Genomic DNA, 27,103 nt, shown 5'->3' on the forward strand with positions numbered 1-27,103 from the left:
GCTCACTGCAGGCTCCGCCCCCCGGGGTTCACGCCATTCTCCTGCCTCAGCCTCCCGCGTAGCTGGGACTACAGGCGCCTGCCACCTCGCCCGGCTACTTTTTTGTATTTTTAGTAGAGACGGGGTTTCACCGTGTTAGCCAGGATGGTCTCGATCTCCTGACCTTGTGATCCGCCCGCCTCGGCCTCCCAAAGTGCTGGGATTACAGGCGTGAGCCACCGCGCCCGGCCCAAAACAGCTGTTTTAAGGAAACTCAGTGATCTCCAAGATAACACAGAAAAGCAATTCAGAAATGTATCCGAGAACCTGAACAGAGAATAAAATAATTTTTTAAAATCAAACAGAAATCTTGGAACTGAGAAATATGTTTGCTGAACTGAAATATCCATTAGAGGCTCTCAACAGCAGAATGTATCAAGCAGAAGAAAGAATCAGTGAGCTCCAAGACAGGCTATTTGTGAATACACAGTCAGAAGAGAACAGAGAAAGAAAAAGAGCAATTATTGCCTGAAAGAGATAGAAAATACCTCAAATGACCAAAACTAAGAATTATTGATGTTCAGGAGGGAGTTGAGCAAGAGCAAGGAGTAAAAAGTATATTCAACAAAATAACAGAAAACTTTCCAAAATTTAAGAAAGAGATGAATATCCAGGTACAGGGAAATCATAGAACAGCAAACAGATTTGACCCAACTAAGACTACCCCAAAGCATATAATAAACTCTCATAGGTCAAGGAGAAAGAATTCTATAAGCAGAAAAAAATAAAAGCAAATAACTTATAAAGGAGCTCCAATTCATCTGGCAAAAGACCTCTTAACAGAAGCCGTATAGGCCAGGAGGAAGTGGAGAGACGTTTTCAAAGTGCTGAAATAAAAAAAAAAAACTATCATCCAACAATACTGTATCTAGTAAAGTTATCCTTCAAATATGAAGGAGAGATAAAGTCTTTCCAAGATAAACAACTAAATATGTTGTTAAACCTCTCAGGTTTCATAATTTACTGAAACAACTCACAGAACCCAGGAAAATTATGTTTATTAATTACAGCTTTATTATAAAAAAAGGATACAAATCAAAACCAACCAAAGGTAGAAATGCATAGGACAAGGTCTGGGAGGGTTCCAGATGAAAAATGCCATGGTTCTTTCTCTTGGGGTAAGGACACATTACCCTCCCAGCACGTAGCTGTATGAGAATACTTGCCAACCATAGAAGTCTATCCAAGCTTGTGTTCATAGATTTTATTGGGGCTTTATTACATAGGTATGATTGATTGAAGAACTGACATGTAACTCAATGTCTAGCCCCCATCCTTGACACAGGCTGGTGTTATTTGGCTCATAGTCCTAAACTTCAAATCACATGATCGATCTGTCTGGTGTAACCAGCACCTATCTGAAGTAATCTCACTAGCATAACTTATCCAGAGGCCCATCACGTGTCACCTCTTTAGCACAATCTGTCAGGTATCGTGTGAGTGGCCCACCGTGAATAACAAAGAGCTTCTGTAATTCAGGATATTTTAAGAGTTTAGATGCCACCTCCCAGGAACTAGGGACAGAGGCCAGAAAAGTTGGAGAAATGCAAAATGTGTAATATCATAACAACTGACCTAATTCCTTCAACAGGTCAGGGTCTGAAAAAAAGGAGTGATGTAGTAGTGTTCAATAATAAATACACCTAAGTAGATAAATAAAATGAATGGGCTGGATATTGATTTGACAAACCAGTCATGAGATATTTTTAGGTAATCAGGAAAATTTTAATAGAGATTGGGTATGTAAAGGAAACTAAAAATCTCAGGATCCTCCAAACTTAGGCAAGCGTGGAGATTAAGCCCTGGAGTCCAGTCATTGCAGTACCCTCTTCCAAACGAACAGCTGTGCGTTAGCCAGATCCCCATGAAAGGTGAAAAGCCTCGGGTATTTGGGAAGAGCTTTCCCCACAGATCACTCATAAGTAAATTTTTTGCTGAGCTCTCATAAACAAGCACTTGCCAATTGTTGCTTTAGTTCTATAATCTAAGTCTAGCTCCTAAAACTCCACACTGATCATGAAAGAGCCTTTGCAAAAATCATGACAGTGGAGAAATCTGACATAAGTGACTCCATCTTGGTTCTAACCCCACAAACTGTACTTGCTCATTTCTGTGCATAGGCCAAGCTAACTATGGAAAGAATTCAGTTTAGAGTTTAACTTTAAAACAAAGATGGTAAAAGTCCCCTCCTAGAACCAACCCCTTCCTTGCTTGGGGACTGAAACTGCCTTCGTAAAGCTAATAAATTGTCCACAAGGAGTCACAAAGCTGTAAGTCACAAGATTTGTAACCTCCTTAATTGCTCCTATAGATAACATCACTACTGTAAAACCTAGAACTGGTGCTTGAGGTATTTTTCAGACCCTGCATTCTGATGGACCAGATGATGTCACCCAGACCAGTACCCCATACCAAGAAACCGACCTCCACCCTGGAACTAACTCAGTGCACGAAGACAGCTTTGACCCCTTATGATTTCATTCCCAACTAAATCAATCAGTATTCCTCATTCCCTAGCCCATGCCCACCAAACTATCTTTGAAAAATCCCAGCCTTTGAATTCTCAAGGACACAGATTTGAGATATCTCCCATTCTTCTATTTGGCTGGCCCTGCAATTATTAAACTATTTATTTGCTTCAAAACCTGCTGTTCTCAGTGCATTGGCTTTTCTAGGCAGTAAGAAGAACCCTCGGTGATTTCAATAATGTTGATTACAAGTTTATCTTCCCAGGTGCAGAACAAAGTCAAGACTCATTCCTCCACCTACTCTCCTCTACCTCCACATACATCTACATAATTGACTCTTCTTTTACTCCCTTTTCCTCTTAAGACGTTCACCTTATTTATGTAAAAATGTAGATTTATTGGGGACTAACTAAAGTCTCACAAGAATGTAACTATTCGCCTAACTGCATACCTACCCCTCTTCCTATATCCCTTCCCCACCCCTTTAAGGAAATTGATAAATACTAAACCTCCTGAAAACCTCTTTGGAAAGATAGTCACAGATGTGTCTGTGGCTTTGTTTTTCCCCGGCAGGTCCTAAAGCTGGCTTAGTAAACCTCAGTGATTGAGACTTATGCCTGAGTCACTCATTTTGGTTGTCAAGTATTAGGAAATACTAAGAAATAACTGGTATTTTGTTCAGTGTGACAATAGTATTGTGGTTTTGAAAGAAAATATTTTTATTTTAAAATATATTTAGCAAAGCATTTTGAGGTGAAAAGAGATAATTACAGGAGTTTGCTTTAGAATTGTAACTAAAAGAAAAAAACAGTGATAGATGAATTAAATAGGCTAAACAGTGTTAATTATTGAATTTGGGATTTGAGTATATATAGTTCATTTTACTATTCTCTCTACTTCTATATATGTTTGAAAACTTTTATAATAAAATGTAACAAACTACAGCTGATCTTTGAACAAAACAGGTTTGAACTCTGCAGGTCCACTTATACATACATTGTATTCTGCTTTTGCCATCCCTGACACAGCAAGACCAACCCCTTCTCTTCCTCGTTCTCCTCAGCCTGTTCAACTCAGTGAAGATGATGAGGATGAAGGTCTTTGTGATGATCTGCTTAATAAATAGCAAAAAAATACTTTCCTTATGATTTTCTTAATAACATTTTATTTTCTCTACCTTTATTGTAAGAATACAGTCCAACCAAGGCGGGCAGATCACCTGAGGTCGGGAGTTCGAGACCAGCCTGACCAACATGGAGAAACCCCCGTCTCTAAAAAAAAAAAAAAATACAAAATTAGCTGGGCATGATAGTGCATGCCTGTAATCCCAGCTACTTGGGAGGCTGAGGCAGGAGAATTGCTTGAACCTGGGAGGCGCCATTACACTCCAGCCTGTGCAACAAGAGCAAGACTGTCTCAAAAAACAAAAAACAAAACAAAAAACATATATATAAAACATACAAAATATATGTTAATTGTTTATGTTATTGGTAAGGCTTCTGGTCAACAGGCTATTGGTAGTTAAGTAAGTTAAGTTTTGGGGGAGTCAAAACTTACAGGTAGATTTTTCAACTGCCCAGGGGTCAGCTCCCCTAACCCTCGTGTTGTTCAAGGGTCACCTGTATATTTATACCTGCCTAGGAGAAAAATCATGACTTCTTTGTTTCATCTAGTTTATTCAACCATAAGACACTTAATTTCATTTATGTCAGGATCAGGATCAAAGTATGTAATGAAATATTCGAAGCCGAACACAAATTAGAAAACAATTCAAGATTTTACACATGCCCATATTACAACGTTGTCTTAGATTCCCTGCCAATGAAGCTGCTTTTGTTTGCCATAACAGTACACATTTAAAATAAATGAAGTTCAAGATGTTTCTCTGGCTTAATATTTATATTGCCTTTTTGTGGGTTCTTAGTATATTAGAACGAATAGCACATTAAACAAAACACTGTCATGAGCCCTTAGGCACCTTGAGGAATAATGGAGGGAAAGGAGTCAAACACTTTACTCCCTTTTCTTGCCACCAACCCCTAAATATAAACAACTTGGACACTAAGGACTAAAACTCCATTCCTCTTTCCCTCCCCCTCACTGATACGGAAGAGGGGCATGGAAGTGCTAGAGAGGAGAAGGGTGTGGTCCCTGACTAAGGCTCTACCCCCAGGCCTGTGGCCACGGACCTAGGCGAGGACAGGCATTCCTGCCTTTGCGCCCAAATATTGCACTTCCCAAGACCACTCTGGCCCACCACGCCCCCATCCTGTGCCTAGAAAAACCCTGAGACCCTAGCAGGCAGAGACACAAGCTGTTGGACGTTGAGAGGAGAGCATTGGCGGACACACAAACGGCTGGATGTCGAGAGGCCGTCGAGGGGAGCAGGTCGGCAAAAGAGCACACTGAAGAGACCCGCGGGCCAGCAGGCCATTAACCGGTGGAATCGTGCAGTTTGGCCTGGGTAGTCGCAGGAGCGCCCAGGCCGCCGAGAGGCTGACTCCAGAGGAAAACCATCTCCCTTCTGGCTCCTCCATCTGCTGAGAGCTACTTCCAAATTTTTCTCCAAGGTTTCTCCAAACCTCGAACTCTTTCTCCAAGCCTATGTGTGGTGTGATACGATTCTTCTGGTACACCAAGGCAAGAACCACTGGGATACAGAAAGCCCTCTTGTGCTTGCGATAAGGCAGGGGTCTAATTGAGCTGACTAACACAAGCCTCCTACAGATGGCTCAACTAAAAAAGCACCCTATAACATACGCCCACTGGGCCTTCAGGAGCTATAAACATTCACCCCCTAGACACTGCCGTGGGGTTGGACCCCTACAACCTGCCCGCGTGCATGCTCCCCCTAGAGGTTTGAGCAGCTGGGCAGGAAGAAGCGAGCCACACCCTCATCACATGCCCTGGGAGGGGGACAAGTGAACTTTTCCCGTTTCATCACAATTTACTTTCGGCACTAACATGATTGTTCAGCTGTCTTCATCAGCAGGCCTATATTCCAAGAGATTCCTGCCCAAGCAAACTTTTTAATTATTCATTATGGGAACTTCCACAGAGACCCATCAAATTTTCAATCTCTTCCAACGAAAGTATCAATAGATTGCACCTTAAGATTCTTTGCTTCAAAAATCCTTGCTATATCCACCAATCCTGGACTGTAGTATCATGATCATTATGCAATACTAATAAAATCCCCTGCATTGAAAGACCCGCCTTAAACATCCAATTCTCAGTCACTTTCAACCTTGCCTTGACACTTTGCTCTGTGAAGTGCCAACGCTCCGTCGAAGTTTTGTTCTCCATTACTTCAATCAACAATAAATTCTGTTTTTTGTCTTATCAACAGGTTGAGTTGACGATATTTGGAGAGCCGGCATTTGACACAAGTTTGAGATCTGGTGTTCCTTAACGTTCAACATTCATCAGAGCTCAGCCTAAGTCACTTTTACGCTTCCCATTTTTAGCTTACCCTTTGCTTCTGCTAAAAATTTTGGTTTCTAACTTATTTTCATAATACAAGCTGCACTTTTCACTTTTATATGGCATCATTTTAAAAATTTTACAATTATTTTCTCACGAGCTTTTAAAAATGAATAAAACAAAAACGAATCTGACAGTAGTAGCACCAGAGAAGTGGCTCAAACCCAACCGGCTTGAGTCAAAACAAAACCCAGCTGGTGGCAAGCGCTGCCCTTTGGAGCATTCTGGGAACTGTAGTCCAGGAGTGAGAGAACTCTGAGACGCTTCCGCTTAGGAATTCTGGGAAGTGGAGTCCACGAACCGTGGGCACTCGGAGGCACTTCCGCTCCAGGAAGGCGAGGTCGGGTCTGAGCTCCCAGAGAGGTGAGTCAGCTCCGGGTCTCCAAGACTTCTCCGAGTCCTGTTTGCCAACGCGTGGGGCCAGCGATGAACCGGTCCTTAGCTTGGGGAAGAGAACCCGCGGCCAGCGCTGGAGGGCGGGATTGGGAGGCTGCGGGAGTTTGCGTCCCCTCGGCAGAATCTTTTGCGTTGGAGGCGGGCTCGCGTCGTCCTTCGAGGTTGAGGGTCTGCTGCCCTAGCCGTCCTCACGCACGTACCAGCCAGTCCTGCCTGCTCCTCGCAGTAAAATATTGGGCAAGTTACTTAATCTCCCCTTGTCTCAGTTTCTTCGTGCCTGTAAAGGGCTAGTGCGTTCCCAGTGATGTTCTTGTGAGAATTAAATGAGATTTTATAGAAATAAGCTTAAAACCAGTGCATAGGAAAATGTTGGATGCCACCGTTAATTCTGTTATAATACTAAAAAAGACGCCTGTTGTTTGGAAACTCCTCTGAGGCTAGGAGATCCAGCTACGGAGCCGCTGTGCCTTCTCTAATCCTTGCCTAATGTGGGGCCGTTCCTGGATTCTTGGACTTTTTTAGCCTCTTGTTTAGGAGACAGGAGATTAGTTCCAGCGGAGCTTGGGGAATGTCCTCTGTGTTTTAGCTCAGAGAAGCGGTCGTCATTACGGATTTGCAGAGTGCCAGAGGTGTCCTGAGGCCCTAATAAATGTTCAGTATAATGTGGTTATAACCAATAATCCCGTGTGGTTAACTTAAGTGTAACACCATTTCTTAAAGAGTTTTAGGTTTTTATTAGTCATTGCTTTCATGCATGTGGGAAAAGAGACTTAATTGAGGCTCCTCCAGCTTAGTAACATTTGCAAGTAATTTCATCTATTGGAGGAAGAAAACATCTGTGGCAGTTTAACTATCATTACCAACGGAACTAATTACGTTAGACAACCAATCACAGTTACAGACTTTTCTGAGGGTAATGGTAACTCACAGGACAGAGCAATTATTTTTGAGTTCTGGGTTTCTTAAAAGATTCATTTTCTAGAAAGCATACTCAAAAGGGCAGTTTTATGAAGCATAATAGCACTTGCTTGTCAGAAGCTGCGGGAAATACAGAATACAGGCATTATTGTCCCCATTTACAGGTGACTGAATTAAGGCACAGAGAGATTAATAATTCGCTTAAGGTTTATACTGCTGATCAGTAGAAAATAAGTAGAAATGCCAAAATTTGAAGCCAGGCATGTTGGCTCTGTTACATTCCCCTGCCTGTCTCTGTCTCATTTCCTTGGAGACTAAGGTTCAGAAGGAGTACACAGAGAGCTGCATTTGATTTAGGTCTGTTAATATGAAATGTTCGTGAACAAAAGCAGCTGGTTGAGGGGGCCGAGGGGTAGCTGGGAGCTAGCTCCCGTTCTCCTCACTAAGCCATGTGCAACTGTGTCTGCCTAGAGACAGGGGGACCTTTCTCTGAAGTGTCACATAAAAGTGCCATGTTGACTAATGGCATCCCTAACCTATCTCGTGATGCCTTTCCCTCCCCCAGGTTCGCTCCCCCAGAACTCTGCCTTTTCCCAGAAGGAGGAGGGGAAAAATGACCAAGTTCCAGGTAAGTTTGGTTTGCCTTTGTGTTTCTTAAAATGACATCCCATTTCACAAAGATTGGACACATTTTTCCTGTTTGGGAAGAGTAAAGGGGAACGAAAGGCACTTGGAAGATTGTTACATGCCAGGCTGTTGCCTTTTATTTCAAAATAATAGTATAAAAATTAACAGATACATATATCTGTTAATTTCTAAAATATATTTCTATATAAGTATATATACTTATATATTATATATAAAATATATACTTACATATTTCTATATAAGTATATATACTTACATATTTCTATATAAGTATATATACTTACATATTTCTATATAAGTATATATACTTACATATTTCTATATAAGTATATATACTTACATATTTCTATATAAGTATATATACTTACATATTTCTATGTAAGTATATATACTTACATATTTCTATATAAGTATATATACTTACATATTTCTATATAAGTATATATACTTATATATGAAATATATACTTATATATTTCTATATACTTATATATACGTATATTTATATATGTATATATACTTATATATTTCTATATAAGTATATATACATATATAAATATATATTATATATAATATTATATAAATATATATAATTAATATAATTTATATATAATATATATAAGTATATATACTTATATATTATATATAAGTATATATACTTATATATTATATATAAGTATATATACATATATAATATATAAGTATATATACTTATATATAATATATAAGTATATATACTTATATATAATATATAAGTATATATACTTATATATTATATATAAGTATATATACTTATATATTATATATAAGTATATATACTTATATATAATATATAAGTATATATACTTATATATAATATATAAGTATATATACTTATATATTTATAGACAAATATATACTTATATATTTATAAATATATACAAATATATACTTATATATTTATAAATATATACATAGATACTTATATATTTATAAATATATACAAATATATACTTATATATTTATAAATATATACAAATATATACTTGTATATTTATAAATATATACAAATATATACTTGTATATTTATAAATATATACAAATATATACTTGTATATTTATAAATATATACAAATATATACTTATATATTTATAAATATATACAAATATGTATTTTTATATAAATATATACAAATATGTATCTATATATACACAAATATATATAAGTATATATTTATATATATATGTAAATATAAATCTCTAAATATATATATTTAGAGACAGAGTCTCACCCTGTTTCCCAGGCTGGAGTGCAGTGGCTCACTGCAGCCTGGGCCTCCTGGGCTCAAGAGATCCTCCCACCTTAGCCTTTTGAGTAGCTGGGACCACAGGCACTCACCAGCACAACCGGCTAATTATTTTTAGTAGAGACGGGGTGTTCCTGTGTTGCCCAGGCTGGTCTTGAACTGCTGGGCTCAAGCGATCCTCCTGCCTTGGCCTAACAGATACATTTTTTAAATGGAAAACAACTCTCACATTACGAATATGTTTACAAATCATTTCCCACATTCCTTTTCATTTGCACTCACATATATAATCATACTTTAGGTACAATTTCAAATATTTTAAATTTAATTTTATACTACCTACTTTTTAAATGATCACATCATTTTCCATCATTTACTTGATTTTATTTTTCCACATTCTCCATGTTTATGTAATCTATGAATTTTGCCATTTTAAGGACATTGACAATAGCAGTTTTTCCCCATATAACTTCTCTTCCCAAATAGGAATTCTGAGAATTCTACCATTTTTTTAATCTTTAAAGTTTAGACTCATTTTCTCATACGCGGTACTTCATTTTATGGAGAGAATAAAGTATAGCTTGCTGCAATAGCATCTGACTGATGCCAAAATCAGAGAAAGTAATTTTAGTTTCAAACAAGAGCTAGATTTCTTTCTTCAATTCTAAGTAAAACCTTGCATTATAGTTAAGTATCTGTTTTATTCATTAACATGTTATTATATTTTAAAGATGTACATACTTAGTTTAAAAGTCATATAGCACTAGGAGATTCGCCAGGAATTTGCACCATGGAACAGCTTTGTGAGGATGTAGATGGCGTTATCTGTATTTTAAACATAAAGAGACAGGTGTGAACCTTTAGTCACTTACTGAAGTCCACTCAATGCCCAGCTGACGTTAAAGCTTCCCGTGCCTAAGCCAGAAGTTTCAGGTGTTCGTTTCGGTGAAGGCCAGGCACAGTGGTTCACCTGTAATCCCAGCACTTTGGGGCTGAGGTGGGTGGATCACTTGAGATCAGGAGTTCGAGACCAGCCTGGTCAACATGGTGAAACCCTGTCTCTACTAAAAATACAAAAATTAGCTGGGCGTGGTGGCACACGCCTGTAAGCCCAGCTACTCATGTAGATGAGGCAGAAAAATTGCTTGAACCTGGGAGGCAGAGGTTGCAATGAGCCGAGATCACATGACTACACTCCAACCTGGGCGACAGAGTGAGACTGTCTCAAAAAAGAAAAAAAAAAGAGACTATTCAGGGACCTGAGGCCATGCTACACATGTATGTGTCCCTGGCGTGTCCTGGTAGATGAAGGGCTCCGGAAATCGCATTGCTCTTCACCAGATTCCCTTTGTCAGTGCATGGCTCTTTGCCACATGTGTCATCGAGTTGTTTAGTGCATAGATGTTCAGAACTGCAGCCAAAACAAATGCAGGGATGTGCAGTGTCTTCAGATAAAAAATGTTAATTTCCATACAGAAAAACACCATATACAAACTTTATGAGACAAATAGGAAACAGGTGCGGGGGTAGGAATTTATTTATTCTAGAAAATGACTTAATATTCTTAATAGTAATGTTACTGATACATAAAAAATCCCAATAGGATTAAGCAAAGGCAATATGTGAAGAAAAATAATATCAGATAATCTTTAAAAAAATTAAATAAATAGTTGTTTATATCACTCACCAAATTACTCAAGATTTAAAAAAAATAATACAATGTCCAGTTTTGGCCAGAGTGTGGAGAATCGGGAATACTTATAATCTCTTATAGGAAGAGTTAATCGAGAAAATTAACAATTAACATTATACCAGCAAAACAAAGGTATATATATTTTTTTACAATGTAATTACCACTTCTTGGAACTTACCTTTTTTTTTGAGACGGAGTCTCGCTCTGTCATTCAGGCTGGAGCGCAGTGACATGATCTCGGCTCACTGCAACCTCCGCCTGCCGGGTTCAAGCAATTCTCCTGCCTCAGCCCCCCGAGTAGCTGGGATTACAGGTGTGTGCCCCTATGCCAAACTAATTTTTAGTAGAGACAGGGTTTCACCATGTTGGTCGGGCTGGTCTTCCACTCCTGACCTCAAGTGATCCGCCCGCCTCGACCTCTCAAAGTGCTGGGATTACAGAAGTGAGCCATTGCGCCCAGCCAGAACTTATCTTAAGGAAATAACCATACGAGCGGCTGAGATCTATGTAAAAATATGGTTTTTTATGGCATTGTTTGTCACTTTTAAATTTAAAATGATCGAACGTGCATTATTTAGAATGGTTAAATATATTGTAGATCATGTTTATGGACTATCATGCAGCCTTTATGAAGGCCTGAATGGGATGAAATAGATGATGGTGATGATAATAAGAGTAATGATCAACATTTATTGAGTACTTACTGTATGTCACACACTGTCCTAAGTTCCTTATATGTATTCACTCATTTAATCCCTTCAAGGACCCTATGGTATAGGTCCTCTTATACAGATGTGGAAATTGAGGTATTGAGAAGGTAGGTGACTTGACCAACATCACAGAACTAGCAATGGATAGATCCTTGGAATGTGAACTAAGGCAGTCAAACTCCAGAGCCTGTACTCTTAACCTTGACCCTAAATGCTGCTGCAGTTGACCAATACAGCATGTTCCTGAGAACCCAGAGAGTGAACTGCATACTTGTCCCAGAGCTTTATGAAGGCCTGTTGGATTGACAAAATAGTGATACTATCCAGTGAGAGAAGATAGGTACTATCAAACAGTGTTGGGAAGAAATTAATGCAAAATTTCTTACAAAATTTGGCGCTATCAGTCAAATGGTAAAATGTGTGTCTGCCATGATTTAACAATGACAGTTCTAGGGATTTAACTATATAAAGGGCACCATGTTACATGTACAAGGTATTTTCCTTTTTCCCCCTAGCATTTTTGGTGTGATTGTGGAAGGGGAAGAATAGTAACTCTACAGAAAGAGTTGCTTAGGTGCCAGTGGCCATTGGGTATGAGACTGAGGTTACGTGTGCTTGATGTTCTAGGAGGCAGTGACATTCAAGGATGTGGCCGTGGCCTTCACTGAGGAGGAGCTGGGGCTGCTGGACTCTGCCCAGAAGAAGCTGTACCGAGATGTGATGCTGGAGAACTTTAGGAACCTGGTTTCAGTGGGTAAGGACAGGCATGCTCTGTAATTCAGCAGGGTTTCTCAACCTCCATGCCATTGATGTTTTGGGCCAAATAATTCTGTGTTGTATCAGGCTATCCTATGTATTTTGGGATGTTTAGTGGCATCCCTGGCCTCTGTCCCCTTGTTCAAGGCTTTGGGACTGCTCAGAGACTAGAGTTTTTCTGTCTCTCTAGGGCATAGAGACAAGATGTTTCTGACCTTTGTTCCAAGACAACTGATTTTCTTTTAGAAATGAACTATAAAAGGACAGTTGAGCTTGGCTCCTCCTGATTCCTTATTTCATATATCTTTTTTAAACTTGTGGGTCATGATCCATTGGTGGGTCAGGAAATTAGTAAGTTGCATCAGCATTTTTGTAATAAAATAGAGTAACAATATCAGAGCCCCTTAGCCAGAATGGTGCACATTGTGGCACTAACTGCCGCTGCTTGCAGTAGGGGATGTGATGAAAACAGATATTGATTAGAAATTGGTCCTTTAATCTTTTATTTCAATAGTTTACATAGGGTAATGTATTTCCAGTGATAGTAAATGTATTTCTTATAATGTGTCATGATAAAAAAAAAAAAATGTTCCCTAAACATTGCATGCTGGGGTAGGGAGGAGACTTACATCATGTGATTGGAACCAGATTTTTTCAGTACTCTTTGCCTTTAACGTTTTCACTTAAATACTGTCTTTTTATAGGACATCAGTCCTTCAAACCAGATATGATATCCCAGTTGGAGAGGGAAGAAAAGCTTTGGATGAAGGAGCTTCAAACCCAAAGAGGTAAGCATTCAGGTGAGTACTGTGCAGCCGGAATCGTAGTTAACAGCTGTTATTTTTCCTTTATTCAGGATAATTTCTTCTCTACCCAGCTATCTGAGAGACTTTTTTTAAAAATCATCTGTCATGGCTGGGCGCGACGGCCCAAGCCTCTAATCCCAGCACTTTGGGAGGCCTGGCAGGTGGATCACTTGAGGTCAGGAGTTCAAGACCAGCCTGGGTAACATAGCAAAACCCTTTCTCTGCAAAATACAAAAAAAATTAGCTAGATGTGGGTGTGCCTGTAGTTCCAGCTACTCAGGAGGCTGAGATGGGGGGATTGCTTGAACCTTAGAGGTGTGGGTTGCAGTGAGCTGAGATCTGCCACTGCACTGCAACCTGGGTGATAGAGCGAGACTCTGTCTCAGAAAAAAAAAAGAAGGAAAACATCTGTCACATCATGTCACTCGTCTGCTTCAGACCCTCCACTGGCTTCCCATTTCACGAGTAAAATCCAGTGTATTTAAGGAGCTTGTAAGGCTGTATAATGTTTGCCTATTCACCTAGCTTTACCATTCTGTTTTTCCCCCTCTCTTTGTCTCTGCCACCCTCACTTGTTCCTCAAATATGACATCTGCATCACAGCCTTTTACTTTCTATTCTCTGGCTGCAATGCTGTTTTTTCATAAACCTTTGTCCTCTTTCTGATTGATTGATTGAGATAGGGTTTGAATCTGTTGCCCAGGCTGGAATGCAACGACACAGTCTCGCCTCACTGCAATCTCCACCTCCTGTGCTCAAGCAATCCTCCACCTCAGCCTTCTGAGTAGCTGGAACTACAGGTGTGCACCACCACAGCCGGCTAATTTTTATATTTTTTGTACAGACGAGGTTTCCCCATGTTGCCCAGGCTGCTCTTGAACTCCTGGACTCAAGCAATCTGCCCACCTCAGCCTCCCCAAAATGCTGGGATTATAGATGTGAGCCACTGCGCCCAGCCCCTCTTCCTTATTTCATTCATGCCTCTGCTCAGAAATCATTTTATGAGAGGCTTTCTTAAAATACCGTCTTCCAGCCAGGCGCGGTGGCTCATGCCTGTAATCCCAGCACTTTGGGAGGCCAAGGTGGGCGGATCACCTGAGGTCGGGAGTTCTAGACCGGCCTGACCAACATGGAGAAACCCTGTCTCTACTAAAAATACAAAATTAGCCAGGCGTGGTGGCACATGCCTGTAGTCCCAGCTACTCGGGAGGCTGAGGCAGGAGAATCGCTTGAACCCAGGAGGCAGAAGTTGCAGTGAGCCGAGATCGCACCATTGCACTTCAGCCTGGGCAACAAAAGTGAAACTCTGTCTCAAAAAAAAAAAGGTTAGATTCCTTTCTTCTGTCAGTATTGGGTTTAATTTGGTTTTGTTTTTTGGTTTTCACATTTTTATTGGGAGCCACTGGGGAGGGTCCTCCTCCCTGTCAGTGGAGATGCTCAGTTTCTTCAGCCACTCCAGGGTTGGGCCCTAGGAGTCCTGGGGGTGGCTGGACATGTAAGGCATGCTCCCATCATCTCAGACAGGCATTGGTAATTGTAGGGTGTGGCCTGGTTGATCATGATGGCATACTTGGTGTAGGCACTGAGTGGGGGCAGAATTATAGCATGGCCTGCAATGGTGAAGGACACAGCCAGCACTGGCTGCTTGGCCCAGGCATTCTTGAAGAAGGCAGCAAGTCTTGCAGCCATCTTCGTCTTGGTAATGGCGATGGCTTGTTATTTTTTTCATTTCCTTAAGGTGTAAGGTTATGATGTTGATTTGAGACCTTTTTCCTTTTCATTGTAAGCATTTATAGCTATAGATTTCCCCCTTAGCACTGTTTTTGCAGTGGATTTGTTTTCATTTATCCCAAGATATTTTCTAGTTTCCCCTGTGATTTCTTCTTTGATCTATTGGTTCTATGTGTATTGTTTAATTTTCACATATTTATGGAATTTTCAGGTTTTATTCTGCTATTCATTGCTAGTTTCATTTCATTTTGATCAGCAGAGATACTTTGTGTGATTTTAATCTTTTTATATTTATTAAGGCTTTTTTGTAGTTTAATGTATGGTGTATCCTAGAGAATGTTCTGTATGTACTTCAGAAAAATGTGTATTCTGCTGTTATTGGGTGGAGTGTTCTGTATAATCATAGTCTACGTGTATATATTCGTTAGGTCCCTATACTTCAAAAATGTATAAAACATAGAAAATTGATTAATTCTAAAATTGCTTATGTCCTTTGTTAAGATATCATATAATCCACCAAACTGAGGGAGATATGTGATAAAAATGACTTAGTAGGATGCCATTTGTAATCCCACCATTCAGTTCAGTTTTAACATTCATTTTACATCTTTTTCTGTTAATGAAAATTGACTGATAGTTTAAATGGGTAATTTCTGCTTCTCCACCCTTCCGCCAACATACACATAATTTGGATGACCTATTTGTTTTCCTTTCTATGACTTTAAACTTTTTATTTTGAAAGCTTAAAAAACAGAGAAAAGTAAATAATGCCATAGACTTTGTATATCCATACTGTCTTAGCAGTTATCAACTTTCTGCTGTTCCTGTTTTATCTATTCCCTTTTATTTTTTGCTGGAGAATGTCATATCACCCATTTATCAGTATCTATCTACAACAGTAACTCCTTATTGTCACTTAATATCCATTCTATAATCAGTATGGGCTCATATGTATTTATTTATACTTTGTGTTATAATCCAGTATTGCATTGTTTATTTTGTTACCAAGTTGTTTCTACTTTGACCACTTGGAGCTTTCTCAGGTTGCCTCCTGTGGTTGAAATCACCAGTGATTTCTAGAAATGCAGATTAAAACACTGGTGAGATATCATCTTATACCAGTCAGAATGGCTATTATTAGAATCTGTTACGGATCTCAGGACATCTCAGGTAATGGACTCAGGATGGATTAAATAACACCATTTATTCAATAGGATGTCCTTTCCCCGGTGTATGTTTTTTTCGACTTTGTCAAAGATCAGTTGGCTGTAGGTATGTGACTTATTTCTGGGTTCTCTTTTCTATTCCATTGATCTATGTATCTATTTTTATATCAGTATCATGCTGTTTTGGTTACTATAGCCATGTAGTGTAATTTGAAGTCAAGTAATGTAATGCCTCCAGCTTTGTTATTTGTTTAGGATTGCTTTGTCTATTCAGGCTCTTTTTTGGTTCCATGTGAATTATAGAATTGTTTTTCCTCTGTAAAAAATGACATTAGTATTTAGATAGCCATTGCACTGAATTTGTAGATTGCTTTGGGCAGTATGGTCTTTGTAACAATATCGATTCTGCTGACCCATGAGCATGGGGTGTTTTTCCGTTTTTTTTATGTCATCTGCAACTTCTTTCATTATTGTTTCATAATTTTCCTGGGTTAGATCTTTCCCCTCCTTGGTTGAATACATTCCTAGGTATTTTAATTTTTTTGTAGATACTATAAATTGGATTGTGTTCTTGATTTGGTTTTTAGCCTGATCATTATTGTTGTATAGAAATGCTACTGACTTTTGTATATTGACTTTTTTTAATCCTGAAACTTTACTGAAGTCGTTTATCAAATCTAGGATTCTTTTGGAGGAGTCTTTAGGGATTTGTAGATATAAGATCAGATTGTCAGAAAACAGAGATATTAAGTGACTTACTCTTTTTTCCAATTTAGATTGGTTTTCTCTCTTTCTCTTGCCTGATTACTTTGGCTAGGACTTCCAGTGCTGTGTGGAATAGGAGTGGTGAAAGTGGGCAATCCTTGTTTTATTCCAGTTCTTAGAGGGAATGCTTTCAGCTTTTCCCCATTCAGTATGTTACCTATGGGTTGTCATATATGGCTTTTATTATTTTGAAATATGTTTCTTCTGTGCCTAGTTGAAGGTTTTTATCATGAGAGGATGCTGAATTTTGTCAAATGGTTTTTATATATCTGTTGAGATGGTCATGTGGTTTTTGTTTTTAATTCTGTTGATAGGCTGAATCACATTTATTGGTTTGTGTATGTTGAACCATTCTCGCATCCTTGGAATAAAACCCACTCGATCATGGTGGCTTATCTTTTTGATGTGCTATTAGATTTGGTTTGGGGGGTTTTGTGGGGGGATTTGTGTTTGTTTTTGGAGGATTTTTGCATCTACATTCATCAGGGATATTGCTCTGTAGTTGTCTTTTTTTGTTGTGTCTTTGTCTGACTTTGGTATCAGAGCAATACTGGCTTTGTAGAATGAGTTGGGGAGGATTCTCTCCTCTTAGATTTTTTGGAAGAGTTTTAGTAGAATTGGTACCAGTTCTTTGTACCTTTTGTGGAATTCCAGTGTACATTTTTCTGGTCCTGGGCTTTTTTGTTCTTGGGAGATCTTGCATTGCTGATTCAATCTCACTGTTCATTACTGGTCTGTTCAGGATTTCTGTTTCTTCCTGGCTCAATCTTGGGAGGTTGTATGTTTCCAGGAATTAGTTCATTTTATCTAGAATTTCTAGTTTTCAAGTGTATTGTTCATAATAGTGTCTGGTCATGTTTTTTATTTCTATGGTATTAGTTGTAATGTCTCCTTATTCATTTCTGATTATGTTTATTTGGATCTTCCCTTTTTTTTGGCTAGTCTTAATGGCAGTCTATCAATTTTATCTTTTCAAAGATAAAAACGAGCTTTTCATTGCATTGATCCTTTGTATGGTTCCTTGGTTCTCTATTTTATTTAGTTCTGCGGTGGTCTTTGTTATATCTTTCTTCTGCTGACTTTGGGTTTGGATTGTTCTTGTTTTTCTAGTTCCTGGAGGTGAGACATAGGTTGTTAATTTTTTATCTTTTTTTTTAATGTAGACATTTAACACCATAAACTTCCCTCTTAGCACTGCTTTTGCTTTATCCCAGAGGTTTTGGTATATTGTATTTTCCTTTTCATTCATTTCAAGAAATTTTAAAATTTGTCTTAATTTTGTCATTAACCCAAAGATTGTTTAGGATCATGTTTAATTTTCATGTATTTGTATAGTTTCTAGAGTTCTTCTTGGAATTGATTTCTAGTTTTATTCTGCTGAGGTATGAGAAGATGCTTGGTGTGATTTTGGTTTTTAAAAATGTATTGAGACTTTTTTGTGACCTAACATATGTTCTATCTTGGAGAATGCTCCATGCGCTAATCAGAAGAGTGTATATTCTGCTGTTGGATAGAATGTTCTGTAAATGTCTGTTAGCTCCATTTGACCTAAAATTTAATTTAAGTCCAGTGTTTCTTTGTTGATTTTCTGTCTCAGTCTATCTAGTGGTGTCTGTAGGGTGTTGAGGTCCCCCACTGTTACTGTATTGCTGTGTATTTTTTTAGGTCTAATAATATTTGTTTTATGAATTTGGGTGCCCTAATGTTTGGTGTCTATATAGTTAGGATTGTTACATCTTATTTGTTTATTGATCATTTTATCATTATGTAATGACTTTGTCTTTTTTTTTTTTTTACTGCTGTTGATTTAAAGTCTTTTTTTATCTGATATGAAAATAGCTACTCCTGCTCGTTTCTGGTTTCCATTTGCATGGAATATCTTTTTCTACCTCTTTACCTTCAGTCTGTGTCTTTATCAGTAAGATGAGTTATGTTGCCATTTGATTTCTTTATCATCCTTCTTTGTGTTAATTATTTTATAAGGCCTGCGAGTTTTATACTTTTGTGTCTTTTATCATGGCAAGTATCAACCTTTTGTTTTCACGGTTAGAACTCACTTGAGCATTCCCTGTAGACCTGGTCTAGTGGTGACAAACTCCCTAAGTGTTTGTTTATTTGGGGAAGGCTTATTTTTCCTTTGTTTATAGAGCTTATTCTAGTAGGATACAAATTTTTTTGTTTTTTGAAGCAACTTGAAAATAGAATCCCAATCTCTTCTGGCTTATAAGATTTCTACAAGTTGAATTGTGTGATGGAGCTTCCTTTATAGGTGGCTAAACACTTTTCTTTTGCTGATTTTAGGATTTTATCCTTCATATAAACCTTAGTCTGAAGACTGTATGCTGTGGTGAGTTCCATCTTGCAATGTATTTTCCTGGAGTTCATTAGGTCTCTTTCATCTGGGTATCTAAAGCTCTTGCTAGATTGAGGAAGTTTTCCTCAATTATTTCCTTAACTAGGTTTCCAAACTTTTTACTTTTTCTTCTCCCTCAAGAATACCTATGATTCATAGGTTTGGTTGCTTTATATAGTTTCATACTTCTTAGAAGCTTTTTTTTTTCTTCTTTATTATTTTTTCTTTACTTTTGTCTGACTAGATTAATTCAAAAGACCTGTCTTGAAGTACTGAGATTCTTTCTTCTGCTTGTCTAGTCTATTGTAAAAGCTTTCAACTGTATTTTGTAATTTCTTCAATGATTTTTTCATTTCCAGAAGTTTTTATTTGTTTGGCTTTTTAAAAAAAGATATCTCTCTCTTTCTCAGGTAAATTTCTCATTCATATCCTGAATTGATTTTTTTGTATTGCTTTTCAAATTTCTTTTGTATCTCATTGAACTTCCTTAAAATCAGTATTTCAAATTATTTATCTGGCTCATTTTTTCCTTTATGATCTTTATTTCATGTTGTTTTTTTCCTGTCTTACTGCACTGACTAGAACTTCAGTAATGTTGAATAAAGGTGGCGAGAGTGGATATGCTTGCCTTGTTCCTGATTTTCTGAGGGAAGCATTTAGGTCTAATTTTAGAATACTAAATCAGCCTTGCATTCTTGAGATAATCACTACTTTGTCGTGATTTATCCTTTTTATACATTGTTAGATTTGATTGATCACATTTTGTTAAGAATTTTATAAATATGTTCATTAGGAATATTAGTCTGTAGTTGCCTTTTCTTGGAATGTCATTGTCTTATTTTGGTGTTAGAATAATGCTGGCTTCCTAAAATGTGTTGAGAAGTATTTACACCTTTTCATTTTTCTAGAAGAGTTTGTCTAGTATTGGTATTGTTTCTTCCTTATATGTTTGGTAAAATTCATGGATGAAGCCCTATAAGCCTGAACTTTTGTTTGTGGAAATGTTTGTAAGTATGAATTCTGTTTCTTTGGTAGATAAGGGCTATTCAGATTATGTGTATGTTCTCAAGTAAACTTATTTTGTGTCTTTCAAGAAATTTGTCCAGTTCATCTGCATTGTTGCATTTATTGCCATAAAGTTCATAAGTCCCTTATCCTTTTAATAATATATATAGGATCTATAGTGATGTCACCTCTCATCCTGATGTTTGTAATTTGTATCTTCTTTCTATCATGCATGCTAGAGTTTATTAATTTTATTGTTCTTTCCAAAGAACTAGCTATTTCTGTTTTCTTATTTTCTATTTATGCTTACTTTGTGTTTAATTTGTTGTTGTGTTTTTAGTTTCTTTGACACATTTCTGCTTTATAAATTTTTCTCTAAGTAGAAATTTTGATATGTTGGTTTTTTATTTTCACTCAATTTATAAAGTCTCGAGTTATTTTTGATCCACAGTTTATTTAGAAGTATGTTATTTATTCTCTGAATATTTGAAGATTTTGCAGAGATGTTTCTGTTCATAATTTCTAATTTAAATCAGTTGTGGTTAGAATACCCTTTGTGTGACTTGACTCCTTTTGCATCTGTTAGAACTTGTTTTATGGCCTAGAATATGGTCTATCTTGGAGTATGTTCCATGTGCACCTGAAAATAACATTTTCTGCTCTTATTGGATAGAGTGTCCTATAAAGACCAAGTAGTCAACTTGGTTGATAGTATTGCCTCAAGCCTGTGTCTTCACTTATTACCTATTTGTTTTTTGTTGTGTTTTGTTTTATTTTTAACATAATTTATTGTTTTTGTTTTGTTTTGTTTTTTTTTTTTTTTTTTTATTGAGACGGAGTCTCGCTCTGTCACCCAGGTTGGAGTGCAGTGGCACGATCTCGGTTCACTGCAAGCTCCGCCTCCCGGGTTCACGCCATTCTCCTGCCTCAGCCTCTCTGAGTAGCTGGGACTACAGGCGCCTGCCACCACGCCCGGCTAATTTTTTTGTATTTTTAGTAGAGATGGGGTTTCACCGTGGTCTCGATCTCCTGACCTCATGATCCGCCCGCCTCGGCCTCCCAAAGTGCTGGGATTACAAGCGTGAGCCACTGCGCCTGGCCTTGTTTTGTTTTCTGACTGCCGATGCTGCTGCTGCAGCTAAGACCTTTTTTGTTTCTTCAGCTTTTGCGCATTCTGGAAAACCTGAATTCACAGAGCCTTCTTAGTCAGAAGCCACAGTCAGTGGGCTGTTTGGTAATTCAGAGAGGAAAGGTGTCTTCGGTCCCCAGTTCCCTGCATGTCTTCCCAGAGTTGTCATAATAGATCTTGTGGAGGTTTTTGAGCATCTTTTTCCTCTGGTTGATGCTTATCAGCAGATAGCATTTGTAGGCTTTGTCCTTTCAATATGTCAGCATGTGCTTTTCGTAACTGCGGATCTTGGCTGGGCACAGTGGCTCATGCCTGTAATCCCAGCACTTTGGGAGGCTGAGGTGGGAGGATCGCTTGAACCCAGGAGGCGGGGGTTGCAGTGAGCCGAGAGCATGCCAGTGTACTCCAGCCTGAGTGGCAGAGCAAAACTCCATTTCAAAAAAATAAAACGAAACAAAACTGTGGGCCTTGATGTTCAAGTTGATAATTCCAGCCTCTGGGGAGCTGGTGTCCTCAGGGCTTGCCATGTCCTTTTTTATCAACTATTCTGGCTTAATTTTTGGCTTCTCCTGGTTGGCCATTTCCAAAGACAAGTGTCTTTTCACAACGTCATCAACCTTCTCAATTCTGGGAAAGTTCTGTTACTCTTTGAGCAGCGTACAAGGGGACAGGTCATCATCTTGGCTGGGCTGGACTGGTTTCTGGATGGCATATCCACAGGTGGCCTGGAGGAAGAAACTTGGAGGATACCAGCACCACTGGTTGGAAGGAAGTCTGGTGCTCCCTCCTTTTGGCTTCTCAAAAACTGGAGCTTGGGTCTTAGTGGAACTTAGCTCCTTTCACACAGCCCTTGGCATGGTGACTTCTGACCCCCAAGGGGCCAGGGCAGCTGTCCTTTTCACAGCACGGACTCAGTTACATGAGTGCCACCACACATCTTCCTACTTGCTTTACTAGCTGTTGGAAAGGGATATTGAAATCTCCAGCTATAAATATGGATTTATCTATCAGTTATTTTGAGCACACTTCCAGATGTGCAGGTTGTATAATGAGAGCCTATAATTGAGGCATATATTTTGCCTGATTCATGTAGTTGCTACTTATGATTCAGTTGCTGTAGCCAAAGAAGAGGTGACTTTTAATTTACCATTCTTATAGGCAAAGAAGTCAAATTTTCCTTTCTAAGTACTTACTGAGATATCATTTTGTTGTTCTGCAGTTGGCTGGTTTCTACCTCCTGTCCTATTCTTAGATCTGTAGTTCTGTGTTTTGACAGGCAAATAAAATCCAAGAAAATCCATGATGGTAAAGATAAGCTGAAAATTTCCATCATGAACTAAAGCCTGATACCGAAGGAACTATGTGTAAAATTTGGAAACATCTGGACAAAGCATTCACTTTGGAGTTGCGTATACTAGAGAAGACACACAGGCAGCAAGACACATACTCAGAAAAGACCCAAGATATACCTTAACCATACCCTGGGCTGATCTCAAATTTTCTATCTTAAATATGGCTTTTTAAAAAATTTGGTGTTCTCTTGGTTGCAGCTGCTTTTCAGAGCTCCTATAAATTTATTTCAGCCAGTCTAGTTTTTTTTAACGTTTCCATGGGGAAAATGAGAGCTTAGATCTTAATTCTCTACTTTGCTAATGTCAGTCTCTTGGTCCTTTATTCCTTATTCTCTCTATCCTTTCAGGAGACAGGAATCAAAATGAGATGCCAACTCTTCACAAAGCAGGATTAAGGTGCTTTTCACTGGGAGAGCTTTCATGCTGGCAAATCAAGAGACACATTGCGAGCAAATTAGCCAGAAGTCAAGACTCTATGATAAATATTGAAGGAAAGAGCTCTCAGTTCCCCAAGCACCATGATTCCCCCTGTCAAGTGGGAGCAGGAGAATCTATTCAAGCTTCTGCGGATGACAACTGTCTAGTGAATCACATAGGGGATCATTCCAGTATCACTGAAAATCAAGAATTTCCAACTGGGAAAGTTCCGAATTCTTGGAGTAAAATATGTCTGAATGAGACACAGAATTATCAGAGAAGTTGTAAGCAGACTCAGATGAAAAACAAATTATGTATATTCGCTCCATATGTTGACATTTTCAGTTGTATTTCACACCACCGTGATGATAATATAGTGCACAAAAGAGATAAAGTTCATAGCAATAGTGATTGTGGTAAAGATACCCTAAAGGTATCACCTCTTACCCAGCGTAGTATTCACACAGGACAGAAAACCTACCAGGGTAATGAATGTGAAGAAGCCTTCAATGATAGCTCCAGTCTTGAACTTCATAAGCAGGTGCACTTGGGAAAGAAGTCTCCAGCGTGTAGTACACATGAGAAGGACACCAATTGCAGCTCAGGTATTCCTGTTCAACAAAGTGTTCGTACTGGAAAAAAACGCTACTGGTGTCATGAATGTGGTAAAGGTTTCAGTCAGAGCTCAAATCTGCAAACTCATCAGAGAGTCCACACAGGGGAGAAACCCTATACATGCCACGAGTGTGGTAAGAGCTTTAATCAGAGCTCACATCTTTATGCTCATTTGCCTATTCACACAGGAGAGAAGCCCTATAGATGTGACAGTTGTGGGAAGGGCTTCAGTCGTAGCACAGATCTTAACATTCATTGCAGAGTTCACACTGGAGAGAAACCTTATAAATGTGAGGTGTGTGGGAAGGGCTTCACTCAGAGATCACATCTTCAGGCCCATGAAAGAATTCACACTGGAGAGAAACCATACAAATGTGGGGATTGTGGTAAACGCTTTAGTTGTAGCTCAAATCTTCATACCCATCAGAGAGTCCACACTGAAGAAAAACCATACAAATGTGATGAGTGTGGTAAGTGCTTTAGTTTGAGCTTTAATCTTCATAGTCATCAACGAGTCCACACAGGAGAAAAACCATATAAATGTGAAGAGTGTGGTAAGGGTTTTAGTTCAGCCTCAAGTTTCCAGAGCCATCAGAGGGTCCATACAGGAGAGAAACCATTTCGATGCAACGTGTGTGGTAAAGGCTTCAGTCAGAGTTCATATTTTCAAGCACATCAGAGAGTCCACACTGGAGAAAAACCATACAAATGTGAAGTGTGTGGGAAGCGCTTCAATTGGAGCTTGAATCTTCACAATCATCAGAGAGTCCACACCGGAGAGAAACCCTACAAATGTGAAGAGTGTGGTAAGGGTTTCAGTCAGGCCTCAAATCTTCAAGCCCACCAGAGCGTCCACACTGGGGAAAAACCATTCAAGTGTGATGCATGTCAGAAGCGATTCAGTCAGGCCTCACACCTTCAAGCCCATCAGAGAGTCCACACTGGAGAGAAACCATATAAATGTGACACTTGTGGTAAGGCCTTCAGCCAGAGGTCAAATCTTCAAGTCCATCAGATAATTCACACTGGAGAGAAACCATTTAAATGTGAGGAATGTGGGAAAGAATTCAGTTGGAGTGCTGGTCTCAGTGCCCATCAGAGGGTCCACACGGGAGAGAAACCCTATACGTGTCAGCAGTGTGGGAAGGGCTTCAGTCAGGCCTCACATTTTCACACACACCAGAGAGTCCACACTGGAGAGAGGCCTTACATATGTGATGTCTGTTGTAAGGGCTTCAGTCAGAGGTCACATCTCGTCTACCATCAGAGAGTCCACACTGGAGGGAATCTGTAGAAATGAGAGGTGTGGTTCAGCCTTCAGTTAGAGCTCACATCTTTGTCTTCACTGGGAAGTCCAGGCTGATGGTTGTGAAAAGTTCCTTTAAAACTAGAAGCTTCAAAGAATCTTGACAGGAAAGAAGTCTCTCAAATACTGTGGTTTAGACTTGGTTAGGACAAACGTCATATTTCACAGATGCAAGAAAACTTTGTTCTGTAAATATGATCAGTGTTTATATCAGAGTACCAAGTGTCCCAGTTCTCAAGATGTAACACAGCAGAAAAGTCTTGTTGGAGTCTGCCCAGGAGAGAGGCCTTCCTTTAACACAAGTATTATTGACAGAAAAAATTGATGTCAACAAAATGTAACCTCTATGTAAGGAGGTGTTTTTCACCACTGTATCTCTACCATGTAGAATTGTGCTTGGCTCATAATAGGGCCCAGCAATTACTGAAGAAAGTGAAGAAAATACCTATAATTAGGACAAATACTTGAAAATTCTAGTGTTTTCTACTCTAAATTTATATTAATTTATATTCAAAAGGAATCCTGCAAATAGCCTTAATAACGTTAGTTTTAGTGAGTACTGAAAGGTACATAATACTGCCATCCATACGAATACAAATTTGGAAAAAAGACATGAAATGGCTCCCATCCTTCAGCCTTAGTTCTTTGTACAGTGTATCATCAGTTGTGTACAGTATGATTTTTAGTGTCATTAGTTTATAGACTGAACAATACTGTTTAATGTGACCCTGCAATTTACATGATTAGAATTTTTGGACACTAAGCTTTACTGTAACTCTGAAAGTGTTCAAAGTAGTTACTGATGACAAAAAGTTTCTTAGTAAACTCGAATTGTTAATAATTGGTTTCCTCTCATTATTTTCATTCAGGTTCAGGTCAAGTTGCTTTTCCATGTGTAGTCTTTCCTCCATCTAGACCGCTTTAGAAGGAGCTTTGGCAGTTTTCAGGCATGTTAATTTGTCACATTAATCCCCTTAAAAGGAAGTGGCAGGGCAAGAAACCTGTTGAGTCTTTATTGAAATTTTATCTTACTGTTTATTTATTTTGTTTAATAGTGCCTTGCAGTGTTGCCCAGGTTGGTCTCAAACTCCTGGACTCAAGCATTCCTCCCACTTGGCTTCCCAAAGTGTTGAGATTACAGATGTGAACCTCTGTGCCCAACCTTGAAATTGTATTCAGTGTAGTGATTTAGATGGATTACCACTTACACAGCATTCTATGCTTAACACCTCTTGGTATTAGTGGACAATAAATACTCTTTGACCTGGCAGTCCTAGCACTAGAAATTTCACTTAGGAGATTGTGACAAAAGCGAGAAAGATTGTGCACAAGGATATTTATCCTGAATTCCAAAAGGAAAAAGTAAAATATCTGAGTTAGTCTTGATATATCCTTATAAGATACAGCCATTAAGATGATCAGAGGTCTATAATGACTAGAGAAAACATTATTCATGAGAAAACTAGGTTAGATCCTTCCCGGGATTATCCAATTAATAGAAGTCTGTCCACCTAATGATGTGATTATATGCATAGAAATAATACAAGGATATTAATATGCTAACAATTGTTTACTGTGGCATGGAAGGTTGGGATGATATTTTAACTTTTCAAAAAATTACAGTGACATCAATTTTACCAAAGTAAAAGTGAAACAAAGTTATGCATAAATGAAAATCCCTTATAGCTAAATCTTGTTTGCTTTATCTCATTATATGGCGTGTAATCCTGTGTTATGGATGTGTAACCGGCTTAAGTCCAGCTGCTTGCTACTCAAAGGCTGAAAACATGAAAAGCAAAATACAGTGGAAGGAAAGCAGTTTTACTAATCAAATGTTAGCAATTGGAAAATGGCCAGGCTTATACCTTAAAAGACCATTCCAACTTTTTGGGCTGAGTGAGGGAGTTTAAGAGGGAAAACTTGGTGTGGGAAATAGGTGGAGCGGTGCAGTCGGGTGCAGGTCTTGCATGTCTTCTTCTGATGGTTTATCTTGAGTAATCGCCCATTTGGAGGTCTAGTTTGCATCGTCTTGACTTTGGCCCAGGAGTGGTGGATGAACTGT

General features: G+C 38.6%; 1 protein-coding gene and 1 pseudogene across 3 annotated transcripts; one reads left to right on the forward strand and one right to left on the reverse strand.

Annotated features, from left to right (window-relative positions):
• Window positions 1–164: 164 nt before the first annotated feature.
• On the forward strand, window positions 165–25,882 carry ZNF235 (zinc finger protein 235). 3 transcript variants are annotated; one of them, XM_055248943.2, is made up of 5 exons: window positions 165–6,353; window positions 7,870–7,932; window positions 12,268–12,394; window positions 13,101–13,196; window positions 23,051–25,882. In XM_055248943.2, the coding sequence occupies exons 2-5, from the start codon at window positions 7,918–7,920 to the stop codon at window positions 25,027–25,029; spliced, it is 2,217 nt and encodes a 738-aa protein (XP_055104918.1). In that variant the 5' UTR covers window positions 165–6,353; window positions 7,870–7,917; the 3' UTR covers window positions 25,030–25,882. The 3 variants fall into 3 exon arrangements, with proteins under 3 accessions (XP_055104918.1, XP_055104920.1, XP_063477001.1); XM_055248945.2 differs by having other exon boundaries at window positions 166–6,353; window positions 13,101–13,184; XM_063620931.1 differs by lacking the exon at window positions 165–6,353 and having other exon boundaries at window positions 6,363–7,932.
• Window positions 14,584–14,891, reverse strand: LOC129465958 (NADH dehydrogenase [ubiquinone] 1 alpha subcomplex subunit 3-like; annotated as a pseudogene).
• Window positions 25,883–27,103: the final 1,221 nt, after the last annotated feature.

This window comes from Symphalangus syndactylus, chromosome 17 (genome assembly GCF_028878055.3).
Source record: "Symphalangus syndactylus isolate Jambi chromosome 17, NHGRI_mSymSyn1-v2.1_pri, whole genome shotgun sequence".
In the NCBI taxonomy this organism is placed as follows: domain Eukaryota; kingdom Metazoa; phylum Chordata; class Mammalia; order Primates; family Hylobatidae; genus Symphalangus; species Symphalangus syndactylus.

Excerpts from the sequence above, each read along its gene's own strand:
- ZNF235 (XM_055248943.2), top strand. Across the intron at positions 12,395-13,100 it reads TAGGAACCTGGTTTCAGTGG|GACATCAGTCCTTCAAACCA; the intron begins GTAAGGACAGGC and ends GTCTTTTTATAG. Across the intron at positions 13,197-23,050 it reads CCAAAGAGGTAAGCATTCAG|GAGACAGGAATCAAAATGAG; the intron begins GTGAGTACTGTG and ends CTATCCTTTCAG.